General features: G+C 39.5%; 1 protein-coding gene across 3 annotated transcripts in view; it reads right to left on the bottom strand.

Annotated features, from left to right (window-relative positions):
* Positions 1 to 18,027, bottom strand: part of LOC105490407 (2-hydroxyacyl-CoA lyase 1) — a 73,680-nt gene that overhangs the window by 50,617 nt on the left and 5,036 nt on the right. For 2 of the 3 annotated variants that reach the window (XM_071090872.1, XM_011755979.2), the window contains exons 3-9: positions 17,976 to 18,016; positions 13,792 to 13,872; positions 11,712 to 11,784; positions 8,317 to 8,394; positions 7,064 to 7,158; positions 4,700 to 4,812; positions 1,427 to 1,562 (exon numbers count right to left, since the gene is read on the bottom strand). In XM_071090872.1, coding sequence (XP_070946973.1) covers positions 1,427 to 1,562; positions 4,700 to 4,812; positions 7,064 to 7,158; positions 8,317 to 8,394; positions 11,712 to 11,784; positions 13,792 to 13,872; positions 17,976 to 18,016 — 617 coding nt within the window. The remainder of the gene's footprint in view (positions 1 to 1,426; positions 1,563 to 4,699; positions 4,813 to 7,063; positions 7,159 to 8,316; positions 8,395 to 11,711; positions 11,785 to 13,791; positions 13,873 to 17,975; positions 18,017 to 18,027) is intronic. The other variant, XM_071090873.1, reaches the window with a different exon arrangement.

The raw sequence follows: 18,027 nt of genomic DNA, 5'->3' as shown, positions 1-18,027 counted from the left end.
TGTTTTGTCTCCTGGCTTTCACTCAAAGACAGCCCTAGTTGCAGAACTGCAAGCAGCGAAAACTCGCAGAGAAACTGTTTTTTTGGCCAAAGGATCAGGAAAAGGGCCACTGCAAGCTGGACAGTCTAGGGGAAAATGGTCAGATTTTTCTTCTTTTTTTCTTTATCTCCCAGCTCTGCTCTGAGGGCAGCCCTACTGCAGAGCTGCATTGTGGTGGCTCCCAAGCAGCTGAAATTCCAAGAGAAACGTCATCTCTCAGGCAAGAGGGATTGGAAAAAAGGGTTCCTGTGGTCTGAAGAGCATGGGGACAATCCCCATTATTTTTTTCTTCTGCAGCTTGTTCAGAGGGCAGCTTTAGTTATATGATACTATAAGGGAGCAGCAAGAGCCAGGAAAAGGGGCACCTGAGAATGGGAGAGTGGGGGTGGGGAGCCTACGGAGGAGAGAAAATAAATCTCTAATTTGGGTATGAACCAGTACATGTCTGGGGCTCACCCCTGAGCTGAGCATGTGCAGACAGCCTGAAAACAGCACAGCAAAGGCTCTGAAACTTACGTGACCCTGGAACTACTTACTTATGGTAAGTTCACACTTCAATTTGTAGTCAAGCTAATCTAATCATGTTGATTGATTGCTAAGAGAAACCAACAAAAATCAACATTCTACAGAGGATTTAATATGACCCAGAATCTCAAAATATAATATTCAAAAATCCAGGATACAATCCAAAATTACTCAGTACAAAAAGAGCCAGAAAAATGTGATCAACTCTCAAAATAAAAGATAATGAATAGATGCCAATCTGAGATGACTCAGATGTTGGAATTAATAAACAAAGACTGCAGAAACTATTGTAACTTACTCCATCATGAAGTATAGAAAAATATTCTTGAAAGAAATGTGAAAATAGAAGATCTGAGCAGAGAAACAAAATATAAAATAAAAGAATTAAAAAGAAATGAATAGATACTCAGGGACATATCAGACAATATCAAAATGGATGAAGGTTGACATAGAAAACAATATTTGAAGAAAGAATGATGAAAACTTTCCAAATCTAGAGAAAGACAAATTTAGAGAAAGAAATAAATTTTCAGATTCAAGACTTGAGAATCCCAAACAGGCTAAATTAAAATAAACCATGTACAGACACATCATAATTAAACTGCTGGAAACGAAAGATAAAAGAAAATATCGGGAGCAGCCATGGAAAAACAACATATTACATACAGAGCAACAATAATTTGAATAACTGCAGATTTCTCATATGAAACCAGGAAAGCCAGAAGATAGTCCAAAAATAAACAGGTATGCTTAAAATTCCACGATTCTTTCAGAACTCCATCCTAGATGAAGATCACAAAATAATTTAAATTAGCCTAAAATCTACCAAGCCATTGTATTTAAAATCTGGAACGCCACACACCTGGATCTGGCTGCACCTACACAGTATGGATGGTTGTCAGGGACAACACCCTTCCCCATAGGGGTGGGCAAAAATGGCAGTTTATATTGCTCCACCAATTTCTGGATACTCTCTTCTGCATGAGCATAAGCAGCACCTACAAGAAATACAAATGCATTGGACAATTCAGTTAAGCTCTAGGCACTGTGACCCTTAAAAAAGTTCATGTGGGCCGGGCGCGGTGGCTCAAGTCTGTAATCCCAGCACTTTGGGAGGTCGAGGCGGGCGGATCACGAGGTCAGGAGATCGAGACCATCCTGGCTAACACAGTGAAACCCCGTCTCTACTAAAAATACAAAAAACTAGCCGGGCAAGGTGGCGGGCACCTGTAGTCCCAGCTACTCGGGAGGCTGAGGCAGGAGAATGGCGTAAACCCAGGAGGCGGAGCTTGCAGTGAGCCGAGATCGGGCCACTGCACTCCAGCCTGGGTGACAGAGCAAGACTCCGTCTCAAAAAAAAAGTTCATGTGAAATTGCTTTTTATTTATTTATTTTTTGAGACAGGGACTTACTCTATCACCCAGGCTGGAGTGCAGCGGCATAATTTTGGCTCACTGTAACCTCTGCTCCCCTGGCTCAAGTAATCTTCCCTCCTCAGCTTCCCGAGTTGCTGGGACTACAGGCACACACCACCACCGCACTCAGCTACTTTTAAAATTTTCTGAAGAGGCGAGGTCTCCCTATATTGCCCAGGCAAGTCTGCTGGTCTTGAACTCATGGGCTCAAGCAATCCTCCTTCCTTGACCTCCTACGAAATTGCTTGTAGATCAATACTCAAATACTCTCCTTCTGCCTATATCTGAGCTTAAACTCAAAACAAATTGTGACTACAGTTTTTATTGCTGTTATTTTTAAATGCTTACCAAAGTAAGAGTTCTAATCTTCCACCAATAATACTCTCAATTATTCTGAAGGATGTCTATCTCAAAACAAAAGTCACATCTCACAGCTCTTGCTACTGTCACTTACCCATTCTATGCTACGGTCCTACTGAACTACACTCCACTCTACAATTCCCTGAACACACTATCTTCATTGGGAGGCCCAGGTGGCCTGGGAAGAATGTTGCCCCGAAAGAGAAAAGCCCTCTCTACCCTCACATGTTGGTCCTCATCTCCAGCAAACCTCCTCTACACAAGGTCTCCTAGTCCAGGCATGGAAATTCTAAGGTGCATTAAGTTTCTAAAGATATGCAGATCTTTCTACAGGCTCTATAATTCTGTGATTGTAACAGAGCTAACCCCAGTGGGACACATTATCTTTTTTTTTTTTTTGAGGCAAAGTCTCACTCTTGTCATCCAGGCTGGAGTGCAATGGCGCAATCTCAGCTCACTGCAACCTCCGCCTCCCGGGTTCAAGCGATTCTCCTTCCTCAGCTTCCCAAGTAGCTGCGATTACAGGCGCCTGCCACCACGCCTGGCTAATTTTTGTATTTTTAGTAGAGACGGGGTTTCACCATGTTGGCCAGGCTGGTCTTGATCTCCTGACCTCAGGGGATCCACCCACCTCAGCCTCCCAGAGTGCTGGGACTACAGGCATGAGCCACCCCGCTCGGCCCACATTATCATTTGTTTTCACAGTTGTGTGCCTGGGAATAACCCTATACCCTATTCCCTTGATGGCACGAAAAATACCTTATTGTTCAAATATTCCATTTCTAATGTCATCAAGACCACTATATTTTTTTGCTATTTTATACTTTTTCAAGGCTAGTATATTATTCCATATTCTGTATTTATAATTCTCTACTGAATCCTAGTAAATAGTATCATGCACTTGCAGATTCAATATAATGCTCCATTCTACAAAACTACCTTGAAATCCCTTCTTATACATGTATGATGAAAATCAGTTCCTTTTTTTATCCAGAAAGTGTTCTTGTATTCTCCTTCCTGTCTCAATGTCTTTGTACACTCAGTTCTCTCTTCCTGCTTTGCCTTTGGTCTCTATCCACTTGGTAAACCACTGTCTGCTTTTTCAAGATACAGCTGTTGTGTCACCTCTTCTGGATAGTCCTTCCGTTATTACCTACACAAGCAAATTGTTTCTGCTTTCCTTGAAAACCCACCTCAGCCTCTCTGTACCCATCGCACAAGAGTATACCGCACTTACTTGTTACCAGGTCTATCTCCCCTCCCCAACAGGTAGGAACTACTATTTCTCTGTATCCCTCATGAATGTTTTGTGTAATCCCTGCCTTATCATAAGCACTCATCAAATGTTTGTTAAAAGAAGAATGAAAACTAGCATCCACTGAGTGCTTTCCACATATTTTGCTATTTAATTGTATCCCACTGAGGCAGTTAATATCCCTATTTTACAAGTGAGGTAATCTGAGACTCAAAGCAGTTGTTTCCCAAAGTCACCGAGCTAATACATCATATAACACGTTCAACTCAATTCTGACCTCAATTTTTTTGTCGTACACTATCAAACTATTTTTAGTTTCTACGTATTTAGTTCCTAAGCAGTTGATAATTGATTAGCATGGTCATAGGTGATCCCAGCAGCCTCCGTTCTAGAACACGAAATGGATACTATAATCAGTTGCTGACAGGAGTATAAGTTGGTTGGTACACCACCTCTGGAGAAAGCAATATGACAATATGTACAAAACTCTTAAAAATATTAATACCCTCTAACTTTTCTTTCTAGGAATCTTAAATCCTAAATACAGAAAAAGCTTTAGGCACAAACATGTTTGCCACAGCTACTCTAAACAAACAAATAGTAATTGGCAAAGATTTAAATATTTGCCAGGAAAGTAAGTGTTAATGTACACATGAAGACACATTAAAAAATATATTTAGGAAATACTTCTAAGATGAAAAATATTATAATCTTAAATGAATAAGGTAGAATACAAAACTGTCTATATAGTATGAGCACAGTATGTAATATATATGTCAAAAGGAATAGAAATGTACTAAATGTTAAAAATAGCTACCTTAGATGAAGGAACTTCTACTTTTCTTGGTTTTCCAAAATGTTTTATAATAGAATAAACACATTTCACTAATAAGACCAAAGAAATTAAATAGGTAGTATTTCCTTAAAAGGGTGAAATCTCTGGGCATTAATGTCTATAATTTCAAAACAAATAATGCTAAATGGATGATGAGAATTCTTACTCCAATTTCAAACATTAGAACAGACATTAATAAACAACAAAAGTTTATAAAAAGAATTGGCACTTTCAAAAGCCTAGCAAGATTTAGAGTTCTATTCATGTTACCTTTCCCGATGATAAGAAGGGGCTGTTTGGCATTCTTAATAACAGAAGCTGCCGTGCACACAGCAGAGGTTTCTGCCATGCTAATAGGAGGTGACATGCAGCGCTCCACGTGCCTGGAAAAAAAGAGCCCTATTAATTAAAAGAGGCCAGCTCTGATCTTTTTATTGTGAAAATTTCAAATATATAGAAAGGTAGAAAAAATAGTACAATAAGTCCCCACATACCCCCATATAGATCTAACAACTTAATATCATTTTACCACATTTGTTTCATATATACACACATAAACATGCATTTATTTTTCCTGAACTATTCTAAAGTAAATAATAGGCATCAAGACACTTTACCCTTAAAAATTTCTCCGTGCAGCTGTGAATAATAAGGACCTTCTCCTATATTCAACTATCACATCATTATCACATCTGGTAAATTAAGAGTTATTCCCTGATATCATCTAATAGCCAGTGAAATGGTCAATTCATTGACAGAAAATCTGAGTTAATGGCTTTGTACTGCAGTAGCAGTAGCAGCTGTCTTAACAGTAAAAACATAATAAAATCTAATGTTTGCTATGTGCCATTTATTCTCATTTATCTGTCAAAACAATGAGGTTAGGTATTAACATCATCTCCACTTCACCACTGAGGAAAAAAAAGGACTCAGAGAAAGTAACTTATCCAAGATCTCCAGATGGCACATGGCAGAAACTGGATTGAACCAGTCATTCTGTCTCCAAAGTCCATGCTTTTAAACACCTTACCACATTTCTTTTTTTTTTTTTTTTTTGGAGACAGAGTCTTACTCTGTCACCCAGGCTGGAGTACAGTGGTGCGAACTTAGCTCACTGCAACTTCCATTTCCCGAGTTCAAGTGATTCTCCTGCCTCAGCCTCCTGAGTAGCTGGGACTACAGGCACATGTCACCAAGCCTGGCTAATTTTTGTATTTTTCGTAGAGATGGGGTTTCACCATGTTGGCCAGGCTGGTCTCAAACTCCTACCTCAGGTGATCCACCCACCTCGGCCTCCCAAAGTGCTGGGATTACAGATGTGAGCCACCACACCTGGCCTCACTACATTTCCACTCACTGGGTGTTAATATTTTAGTATCACAATATGCATTAGTAAAATAAATATTCAAACTGTCACAGTCAAGTATTTCTGGACACCAAGTCCTGTGACATTTCATTTATTCTAATTAATATGAATTATACTGTATAAAATTTAGACATATTGTCAAAATATTCAGACATATAATAGAAAAGGACAATCTGTATAAAATCTAAAAGAAGGCTTACAGAGTTAACTTACCTGAGCTTGCCCTCCTCCCCTTAGTATTATTTTGATTATCATGTTCAGCTATTAGGCAGAATAAACAGATGTCTTTTTTATCCAGCTCTCTCAAATAAAAATCACTCCTGGCCAGGCACGGTGGCTCATGCCTGTAATCCCAGCACTTTGTGAGGCCAAGGTTGGCAGATCATGAGGTCAGGAGTTCGAGACCAGCCTGGCCAACATGGTGAAACCCTGTTTCTACTAAAAATACAAAAATTAGCCGAGCATGGTGGCAGGCGCCTGTAATCCCAGCTACTTGGGAGGCTGAGGCAGAAGAATCGCTTGAACCTGGGAGGCAGAGGTTGCAGTGAGCTGAGATTGTGCCACTGCACTCCAGCCTGGGCAACAGGGAGAGACTCGGTCTCAAAAAAAAAAACAAAAAAAATCACTCTTTGGTACACAGAGTAAACAGTAAGACCCACTGTCTCTCTGTAGTCACTAAAGATCCATTTGGTCCACAACAGCAGAAATGCACTAAACGGTACCCATGATGCTTTAACCCCAAGTACCTATCCTTATCAGGGGATGACTTAGATATCAGTGAAAAATGATTTTTGTACTTCTTTTCACTTAGTGTTTATTTAAGAAATATGAGAATATGAGAAATCATAGAAACCTCTATATTGGAATATTTGTTAACCACAGAGAGAGACAGCTAGATGTTTTTTATCCTGAGTCTTAATAATTTTTAATAATCACCGAACCTCTTGGCTTACATTATAAAGATTCTCAAGGACCCATACTACATTAACAAGGGATGTATATTTATGGTTAATGGAGGAATAATTTCAACGAGGAGTTCAGGACGTTCTAAGTATTTGGTTTAGTAATTAAATCCAGAAATACCTACTAATATCATTTTAATTAAGAGAATTAAGCCCTTTGGCTAGGATTCAGTTTAATTACTAAATCATCAAGTTAAGACAAAAGGAAATTAACTTATAAACTGCTGGGTAAATTCTTCTAGAAAGGTAGGCATTATGATAATACATGTACATTGAAGAAAGAATTCCAGCATAACTATTACTCACTTTATAGAACTCACATTCACCTGAAGGTTCACAAAATCTGCTGGTATGTCAACATAGCAAGCACCTGGACGACCATAGATACTGCTTCTCACTGCCTACGTTCATTACAAGTAGAAGAAAAGATTTGTAAAATCTCAGTCTTATCATATTCTACTCAAAGATAATTTAAAACTGTAATTATGAACACTATTTTCATCTTTCTGATGATCACAATTGAAATGTCTTCTATTGACTACAGTTTTAAAGATTTTTTGTTTAAAAGGGAGACAGATAAGAAAGTATTCATTTAGGGCTTTAAAATTCATGTTCTATTACACTTTAGTTTTGGAAATTATTCACCAGGCTCTGCCTGCCAAGTTTTTGCACTGTAATATGTACTTTCACCTGCTCCCTAATCTTAATAATCTGTCAGTGTTTTCAGAAACTGTGATGTTGTTACATGTATCAAACGGTTTCTGTAACTCCTGGTTTTGAAACAGCTCAAACATAATTTCATGTATAAATGCTGATTATAATTTATAATACAGATTATCTGTAATCCAAAAATCCAAAATCTCCCAAAATGTGAAACTTTGTGTGTGCCAACATGATGATACAAGTGGAGAATTCCACATCTGACCTCATGTGACAGCTCACAGTCAAAATGCAGGTGTCTAAACAGTTTATTCAGCGTCCCCAAGGGAAAAATAAAGTTATCATCAGACTATGTATATAAGGCACATATAAAACATAAATGAATTTCATATTTAGACTTGGGTCGTATCCCCAAGATGTCTCATTATATATATGCAAATATTCTAAAATCTGAAAAAATCTGCAGTCAGAAACCCTTCTGAAAAGCATTTCAGGTAAGGAATAATCAACCTGTATGCTGTTTAATTAACGAACAGAGGGTCTTAGAGGGTTTTGGTTTAGTCCCAATTTTCAAAAATAATCTTTTGCAAAAGCACAAGAGAAAAGGTACTCAGGGGTTCATTATAAACCTTTCTCTTTACTTTTGTATAATTAAAAAGGTAATTTTAAAAACTAAAACACAGGAGAAACTTTTTCCAAAAATAACTTATTTTACCTCTCTATAATTAAATGTAATGACAGTGAACATTAAAATGTAAATAGTTTTCTAACAATGCCATTTTTAACTGCCTGAGTATATTCCAATTTGTCACTCATTCTTCTGAGAATAAGAATAACATTAAATATAAGCAACTGAGAAAAATCAGTTGACTTGGAGAGCTTGTTACTAAATACCATACCTTTTCAATAACAAAAGGAACAGCTTCTATGCTGCTTGGACGGGCAGAGAACTTGGTATATAATCTACAAGCTTCAACCTACGGGGAAAATGAAAATCACTTAAAATTCAGCTCACAATCATATTACTCTCCTGAAAGAAGACAAAATGTTAATTAGTTTCTTTTATGTTTAGAGGCAAGATGGAGAAAATGCATTACCTAGACTGTCCCTTAAAAGCCTATTCAAAGCACAAAGTTTTGCCTTGGTATGATTCAGGAAGCATATCATACCAAAGATGCAAAATCTTTTGGCAAAGATGCAAAAGTTTGATAATACCCACCATCCAACACAACACAGGAAAATTCTACAAACTGCTGGTGAGACTATAAATGGGAAAGGAAGTTAACACAATCTACAAAAAATTTAAATCAGCGTATCTTTGGATCCAGCAATTTCACAGATAAGAATATGTAACTTCATCTGTTATATTTTGTTATAATAATAATCTATTCTTACATTTCTGCCAGTGTTCCTTTTATGTGCCTTCTTGCTATGGTGTTTAGAACATATGAATTCAGTAGTGATAATTTTTCACTGCTTAATATATCTTGAGGCATTATATAGAAACTGTCTCTCTTGAAACAGTTTTACAATTTCAGTATAAAATCTATGAAAAACTGATAGTCCCAGGCATGACAAAATTAAGATCACCCCATGATTTTCAGTCTATGTTCATGTCCTTTAGTTTTAAGGACTTCCACAAAAAACAGATATTTGGATTCTTCCTCTTCTGTTTTTAAATTTGATCTAATAAACTATTATTTTCCATTTCAGGAAAAAAATATATAGTGGACATTTATCCTGTTTTCTTTTTCACCTATATAGTTTCTACAGTAACTTTAGATTTCCTCTTAATTAACTTATCTGCTCTACTTATTTTCCAAACACATCAGCATCTTTTAAATAACTGTTATCGTCTACCATTAACTAAATAAAACTTCAATTCATTTCTAAGAGTATAAAAATATAATTTCTGCATTAACCTATACTACAGTTCAGTATTTTAGTTTATCATATATGAAAGTTTATGTTTTGAAGTTCTCAACAATGATTCCCGATTTACAAATAGACTTTGTCTAATGATTTTATTTATGTATTTATTTTTGAGACAGAGTGTCGCTCTTGTCACCCAGACTGGAGTATAGTGGTGCAATCTCGGCTCACTGCAACCTCTGCCTCCTGGGTTCAAGGGATACTCCTGCCTCAGCCTCCCAAGTAGCTGGGATTACAGGCACCTGCCACCAAGCCCGGCTAATTTTTGTATTTTTTAGTAGAAACAGGGTTTCAACATGTTAGCCAGGCTGGTGTCAAATTCCTGACCTCAAGTGATCTATCCGCTTGGGCCTCCCAAAGTAGTGCTGTGATTACAGGGATGAGACACTGTGCCCGGCTGTCTAATGATTTTAACTTTGTCCCTGTAAATGCTCAAATATATTTGCATCTTAAGTGTCAATCATTCACTTTCATCTATTTGTTTCCTACAACTGTTCCTTTTTTTAAAAAAAAAAAGACAAGGTCTCTTGGATGGGTGTGGTGGCTCATGCCTGTAATCCCAGCACTCTGGGAGGCCAAGGTGGGTGGGTCACTTGAGGTCAGTAGTTCAAGACCAGCCTGGGCAACATGGCAAAACACTGTCTCTGCAAAAAGTACAAAAATTATCTGGGCATGGTGGTGTGTGCCTATCTATAGTCCCAGCCACTCGGGAGGCTGAGGTGGGAGGATGGCTTAAGCCCAGGAGGTTGTAGTGGGCCAAGATCGCACCACTGCACTCCAGACTGGGCAACACAGTCATACCCTGTCTCAAAAAAGAGAGAGAAAAAAAAGAAAGAGACAAGACCTGAATATGTTACACAGACTGGTCTCAAACGTTTGGGCTCCAGCAATTCTCCCGCCTCAGCCTAGCAGCTGAGTAGCTAGGAATACAGTTATGAAACACCTTGTCTAGCTTTATTTTTATTTATTTATTTATTTATTTGAGACAGAGTCTCGCTCTTTCGCCCAGACTGGAGTGCAGTGGCTCGATCTCGGCTCGCTGCAAGCTCTGCCTCCCAGGTTCATGCCATTCTCCTGCCTCAGCCTCCCGAGTAGCTGGGATTACGGGTGCCCACCACCAAGCCCGGCTAATTTTTTTGTATTTTTAGTAGAGATGGAGTTTCACCGTGTTAGCCAGGATGGTCTTGATCTCCTGACCTCATGATCTGCCCACCTTGGCCTCCCAAAGTGCTAGGATTACAGGCGTGAGAGCTTTATTCTTAAAACTGTAGCATTTTGTTGATACATTCTTTCAAGTTTCTTTTAATTTTGAAATGCTTTCTTTCCTCCTTCTAAAACAAAAATATGCTTACCCAGAGTCTACTGACAATCATTTTGAGTAAGATTTTTCCTCTCATTTATTTCCCTAAAGTCTGGGAGGCATAGTCCAAAATCATTTTTATTCCTACCTCTTCTTGACTCTTTTAAGAGCCTATTTTCAGAGCTTAAAATCCTGTCACAAAGGTGTATTTCTTTTTTTTTTTTTTTTTTTTTGAGACGGAGTCTCGTGCTGTGTCACCCAGGCTGGAGTGCAGTGGCGCGATCCCGGCTCACTGCAAGCTCCGCCTCCCAGGTTCACGCCATTCTCCTGCCTCAGCCTCCGAGTAGCTGGGACTACAGGCGCCCACCACCACGCCCAGCTAGTTTTTTGTATTTTTAGTCGAGACGGGGTTTCACTGTGTTAGCCAGGATGGTCTCGATCTCCTGACCTCGTGATCCACCCGCCTCGGCCTCCCAAAGTGCTGGGATTACAGGCTTGAGCCACCGCGCCCGGCCACAAAGGTGTATTTCTTAAAAGCTTGTTTCTAAGCAGGGCCTAAGCTCACCCTTAATACCCACCCTGAGGTTGTCTTATAGTAGCTCAAGATAATTACCTTTAAGTTACTTCAGGTACTTCTAATTTATTTATTTTATTTTGCAAACAGGAGGGTTTTTTTAATCTTCTCCCTAACTCTTAATGGTGTGTATGTATCGTGTTACCAAAATCTTAAGAGTTGCAGGCCAGGTGCGGTGGCTCATGCCTGTAATCCCAGCACTTTGGAAAGCTAAGGCGGGCAGATCGCTTGAGCTCAGGAGTTCAAGACCAGCCTGGGCAACATGGTGAAACCTCGTCTCTACAAAAAATTCAAAAATTAGCCAGGCATGGTGGTGCGAATCTGTAGTCCCAGCTGCTTGGGAGGCCAAAGTGGGAGGATTGCTTGAGGTCAGGAGGTCAAGACTGCAGTGAGCTGAGATCGTACCATCACACTCCAGCCTGGGCAACAAAGCAAGATCCTGTTTCAAAAATTAAAAATAAAAAAAATAACATCTTAAAGTTGGATACCTGAGGAAACTCCTGGAAAGCTCCCATCGTTTCTTGGTTTCTTTCAGGGGAACCACCAATCACAAGCAAGGGCCTGAAACAGTCATTTTTTTAACAAGATAATTACAAATGAGATCATCATGTGAAACACTAAACAGAATGTCTAATTCATAACAAATAATAAATGTTAAAGGGAGAGAATATTATATTTTTCTCTTAGAAACTGTAGATTAAGGCTGGGCAAGGTGGCTCATGCCTGTAATCCAGCACTCTAGGAGGCCGAGGCAGGTGGATCACTTGAAGTCAGGAGTTCAAGACCAGCCTGGCCAACATGGTGAAACCCTAGCTCTATACAAAATACAAAAATTAGCTGGGGATGGTGGCAGGCACCTGTAATCCCAGTCACTCAGGAGGCTGAGGTAGGAGAATTGCTTGAACCTGGGAGGTAGAGGTTACAGAGAGCCAAGATTGTGCCACTGCACTCCAGCCTGGGTGACAGAGCAAGACTCTGTCGAAAGAACGAAAGAACGAAAAGAAAGAAAAAAAAGAAACTGTTGATTAAAAAATAGCTAGGAAGCAACCTGATATGACAGAACTTCCCTCAATATCAGAAAAAGACAAAATGTATAGTTTTTCTTCCCTTCTTCCCCTTTTGGATGCTGATGCTAAACTTCCCTGTATACTGACATAAAATAAATTTTTATGCCTTTCTTATTACTTTTGGGACAAGGGGAAGAAAAATTTTACACTTTCCTAAGTGAATATATTTGGAAATTACAAAATAAGTGACATTCCTCAGCAATGAAATTCTTACCCTTCAATGTGGAAAAAAAAAAGATATGGCAAACCCTAAGGTACTTAAAAAATGTAACACCTTTAAGTAGATAAAGAAGAGAAAGATCAAAAGGAAAGTAAAGAAGAAACTATAAGAAACACAGGGCAAGAAAGAAAACAATGTCCTTTCCACTAGAAAGATTAAATATGTTCCAAATTGATTAGAACCTAACCCCCTTCAACCTGATCTCATTGGTAACGTGCCAGAGATGGAGTTAAGGGCAAGATCAGAGAATAAGTACTAAGTAGTTTATATATAAAGCAAACTAAATGAATATAAGAATTTTAAATATCTTCCTACCTATGCCAAACAAGGTGAAAAATTGGCCACATTTTTACACACTGAGCTGGGATCTTTAAAAAAACAATTCATCACTTAAAGTAAATAGAACTACATACACATTCACACATACACACACATATTAGGAAACTCTAAAATGTTAAAAGTGTTTATCTCAGCTGGGTGCGGTGGCTCATGCCTGTAATCCCAGCACTTTGGGAGGCCGAAGCAGGTGGATCACCTGAGGTCAGGAGTTTGAGACCAGCCTGGCCAGCATGACGAAACCTCGTCTCTACTAAAAATACAAAAATTAGCCGGGCGTGGTGGCGGGGGCCTGTAATCCCAGCTACTTGGGAGGCTGAGGTAGGAGAATCACTTGAACCTGGGAGGCAGAGGTTGTGGTGAGCCAAGATTGCACCACTGCAGTCCAGCCTAGGTGACAGAGTGAGACTCCGCGTCAAAAAAGAAAAAAAAGAAAAAGTGTTCGTCTCTAAGTAAATAAATTGCTGGTGCTTTGAACTTTCGTCCTAATATTCTTTTGTTAGTTATATATATTTAAGGAATACCATATGATGTTTTGACACACATATAGTGAAATGATTACTACAGTCAAGCAAATTAACACATTCATGGTACTTTTTTCCTAAGATACTGTAGAAATAGTCACTTTTTTTGGTAAAAGTACCTAAAATTTACTCTCTTTGCAAATTTACAATACACAATATTATTAACTACAGCTTTCATGTTGTACATTAGATCTCCAGGCTTTGTTCTACTTGACTGAAACTTTGTACCCTTTGACCTAGCTCCCTATTCCCCCTCCTCCTCCTCCTCATTCCCTCCCCAGTAACTTTCCACTTTCGGTTTCTAAGAATTGAAGGGTTTTTTTTCCAAGTCTTTCTACCCTAGATCAGTATTAGCTCTACTCAGTAAAATCCTGCAGTGACCTTTTTAAGAAAATGTTTTCAGTAATAATAGCATGATTACCAGCAGTTCACGTTTGCATTTGCCATACCACCCAAGGCGTGGATGAGACCTGGGCCAGAAACAACAAGGCAGACTCCTGGCCTAAAAGCAAAACAGAATTTATTTTATTAAAATCAAGTCAAATGTTAACAACTGATTCATAACACTTTAGTGTGAAACACGGCAATCTTGGACTTCAAAAGAAAGACCTACAGGTCTATAGTATAACTGGTAAAATAATTATTAGAATATTCTTAATAAAAAATTTATATATGTGTGTGTGTGTGTATATATATACATATATATATACATATATATATACACACATATATATACATATATATATATACACACACACATACTTTTTTTTTTTTTTTGAGATAGCATCTCACTCTGTCGCCCAGGTTGGAGTGCAGTGGCACGATCAGGGCTCACTGCAGCCTCAACCTCCTAGGCTCAGGTAATCTTCCCACCACAGTCTCCCAAGTAACTGGGACTACAGGCAGATGCCACCACGCCTGGCTAATTTTTTGTATTTTTTTTTGGTAGAGACAGGATTTCACCATGTTGCCCAGGCTGCTCTTGAACTCCTGGGCTCAAGCGATCCGCCTGCCTTGGCTTCCCAAAGTGCTGGGATTACAAGCATAAGCCAGCATGCCTGGCCCAAAAAAAGAAAGATTATATTTATCGGATTTCTTGCAAGAAATAAGGTACCTATCATTTTCACACCTTATATCACTAACCACTTATTTTGATCCTACATCTGGGCTAAATCAAGTTAATGGCCTACAAAAACAAATTTTTGACTGCTGAGTTCACTTTTGTATGAAAAACAGGTTTTTTTCATTTCTTAACAAATAAATATAATATCAACTGATCTTTGATAGGAAAGTAATTCTGAATGCAGTGCTTTGCCCAAAATCTTTTTTTTTTTTTTTTTTTTTTTTTTTTTTGAGACGAAGTCTAGTTCTTGTCCCCCAGGCTGGAGTGCAATGGCTCGATCTCAGCTCACTGCAACCTCCACCTCCTGGATTCAAGTGATTCTCCTGCCTCAGCCTCCCAAGTAGCTGGGATTACAGGCGCCTGCCACTATGCCTGGCTAATTTTTGTATTTTTTAGTAGAGATGGGGGTTTCACCATGTTGGTCAGGCTGGTCTCAAACTCCTGACCTCAGGTGATCCGCCCGCCTCAGCCTCCCAAAGTGCTGGGATTACAGGAATGAGCCATCACGCCCGGCCCCCAAAATCTTTTAAAACTGAACTTGAGGCTGAGGGCAGTGGCTGATGTCTGTAATCCCAGCATGTTGAGAGGCTGAGGTAGATGGATCACTGAAGCCCAGGAGTTCAAGACCAGCCTGGGAAATATGGTGAAACCCTGTCTCTATAAAAAATATAAAAGCTAGCTGAGTGTGGTAGTGTGCACCTGTAGTCCCAGCTACTTGGGAGGCTGAGGCAGGAGAATTGCTGGAACCTGGGAGGTGGAGGTTGCAGCAAGCCGAGATGGTGCCACTGCACGCCAGCCTGGGGGGGAGAGTGAGACTCCAAATAAATATTCAACTTGAATGTTTTACCCTTCGGTGTGACTTTCTAAGCTTAAAGCACTCAGGGAAAAGGTATCTTAATATAATTCAGTTTGCCACTTTACATTTATAAAATAATTTCTTAAAAATTTCTGTTCAAGACAGACTTGAAAATAAGTAATTATCACCAAGTAAACTAAACTTCTAGAACAGTGCTATCCAACAGAACTTTGTATAGTAATAGAAATGTTCTGCATTTGCAGTATGATACGGTAGCCACTACTGACATGGTTGCTGAGCACCTGAAATGTGGCTACTACAAACTGATAAACTATGATTTAAATATTATTTAATTTTAATGAATTTAAATGTAAACAGGTACATATCGCTCGTGGCTACTATACTTGCCAGTGCAGTTCCAGAAGTTCATTCAAATAGCAAAAAATGTTTAAATACAAACTTCTACGCCAGGCACGGTGGCTCACACCTATAATCCCAGCACTTTGGGAGGCCGAGGCCGGCGGAACACAAGGTCAAGAGATAAAGACCATCCTGGCCAACATGGTGAGACCCCATCTCTACTAAATTACAAAAATTAGCTGGGCATGGTGGCGCACTCCTGTAGTCCTAGCTACTCAGGAGGCTGAGGCAGGAGGATTGCTAGAATCCAGGAGGCAGAGGTTGCAGTGAGCTGAGATCACGCACCACTGCACTGTCCAGCCGGGCGACAGAGTAAGACTCCATCTCAAAAGAAAAAACGAAAAAGAAAAAAAAAAAGTATGAACTTTTAACCATTGTCTTAATCATTGTTCTAGCATTTTTTACATTAAGGCATCAATTAATAACTATACTTTAAATGCTTTCCAAGCTAAACGAAAAGATTAAAAATATTTGTCATACGTAAATAAAGTGGCAGAAAATGCTGACAATAGTGTTACTTGATGGCCTATTTTCTTCAGGCTCAAATTCACAAGTTTCTTATCACAGGAAAAAAAACTGTTCTGGTGAGGTCTAGACTTTGAGATCTTATTAGTTTACATTTCTTAGCAACTAAATTACTAGTTTCATTTTTGGAAATTAGAAAGTGTATTAAAAGTAATATAGGCCGGGCACGGTGGCTCAAGCCTGTAATCCCAGCACTTTGGGAGGCCGAGACGGGTGGATCACGAGGTCAGGAGATCGAGACCATCCTGGCTAACACGGTGAAACCCCGTCTCTACTAAAAAAATACAAAAAGCTAGCCGGGTGAGGTGGTGGGCGCCTGTAGTCCCAGCTACTCGGGAGGCTGAGGCAGGAGAATGGCGGGAACCCGGGAGGCGGAGCTTGTAGTGAGCTGAGATCTGGCCACTGCACTCCAGCCCGGGCGACAGAGCGAGACTCCGTCTCAAAAAAATAAAAAATAAAAAATAAAATAAAATAAAATAAAAGTAATATAAATGAAAAAAGTATGATACATATTACCGTGAGAGTCCAAATTCTGTTTAAAAAATACAACTGTAGGGGAAAAAAATCGGAAGAAAATGACCAATTCTTAACAGTTGTGAGATCATAGGTGATTTTCATTCTCTTCATCTTGTTCTCCTTTTTTTTTTTTTTGAGACGGAGTCTCGCTCTATCGCCCAGGCTGGAGCGCAGTGGCGCAATCTCAGCTCACTGCAACCTCCGCCTCCCAGGTTCAAGCCGATTCTCCTGCCTCAGCCTTCTGAGTAGCTGGGATTACAGGCGCATGCCACCACATGAGGCTGATTTTTGTATTTTTAGTAGAGATGGGGTTTCACCATGTTGGCCAGGCTGGTCTCAAACTCCTGACCTCAGGGGATCCACCCGCCTCAACCACCCAAAGTGCTGGTATTACAGGTGTGAGCCACCGTGCCCAGTCGATTTTCATTTTTTCTTGATGCTTTCTATATTTTCCAAGTTTTCCAAAATGAACATTTTTAAAATGTATTAATTTTTAATAATAAAAAGGGAGTAATAGTTAGGTAACATGGATACACACTAAAAAATCAGAATGCATGAAACAGGTCCCAACAGCCACATTTTGAACCAAGCATTTTTGTATTAAGTGTGCTGGGGTGTAGTTGTGAGATCCAACACAAGGTATCACACATCAACTCACTATCTGATCACCAGTGATTCACCTGCAAAATGGCAATGTGTTCCACTCTAAAACACTTCTGGTATCATTATTCTTTTGATGTGGCTCTCAGAGAGTTTTCAATTTTTTTATCTTGTTATTTAATATATTCTTCAGGCCGGGCGCGGTGGCTCAAGCCTGTAATCCCAGCACTTTGGGAGGCCGAGACGGGCGGATCACGAGGTCAGGAGATCGAGACCATCCTGGCTAACACGGTGAAACCCCGTCTCTACTAAAAATACAAAAAAAACTAGCCGGGCGAGGTGGCGGGCGCCTGTAGTCCCAGCTACTCAGGAGGCTGAGGCAGGAGAATGGCGCAAACCCGGGAGGCGGAGCTTGCAGTGAGCTGAGATCCGGCCACTGCACTCCAGTCCGGGCTACAGAGCAAGACTCCGCCTCAAAAAAAAAAAAAAAAAAAAAAAAAAAAATATATATATATATATATATATATTCTTCTATAATCTTTCCAAATGAACTCACCCTTCAGCTGAAAGACATAATAGCTCTACCCCAAAATATTAAATTGAAGTGAAACAGATTTTAGTTTACCTGCCTGTCAGATATCCAATCGCGGAGGCAGCATAACAAGCCTATGAAGAAA

Source organism: Macaca nemestrina, chromosome 2, assembly GCF_043159975.1.
Source record: "Macaca nemestrina isolate mMacNem1 chromosome 2, mMacNem.hap1, whole genome shotgun sequence".
Lineage (NCBI taxonomy): Eukaryota > Metazoa > Chordata > Mammalia > Primates > Cercopithecidae > Macaca > Macaca nemestrina.
The sequence above is the reverse complement of the archived record's forward strand: the minus strand, read 5'-3'. Positions and strand labels throughout refer to the sequence as shown.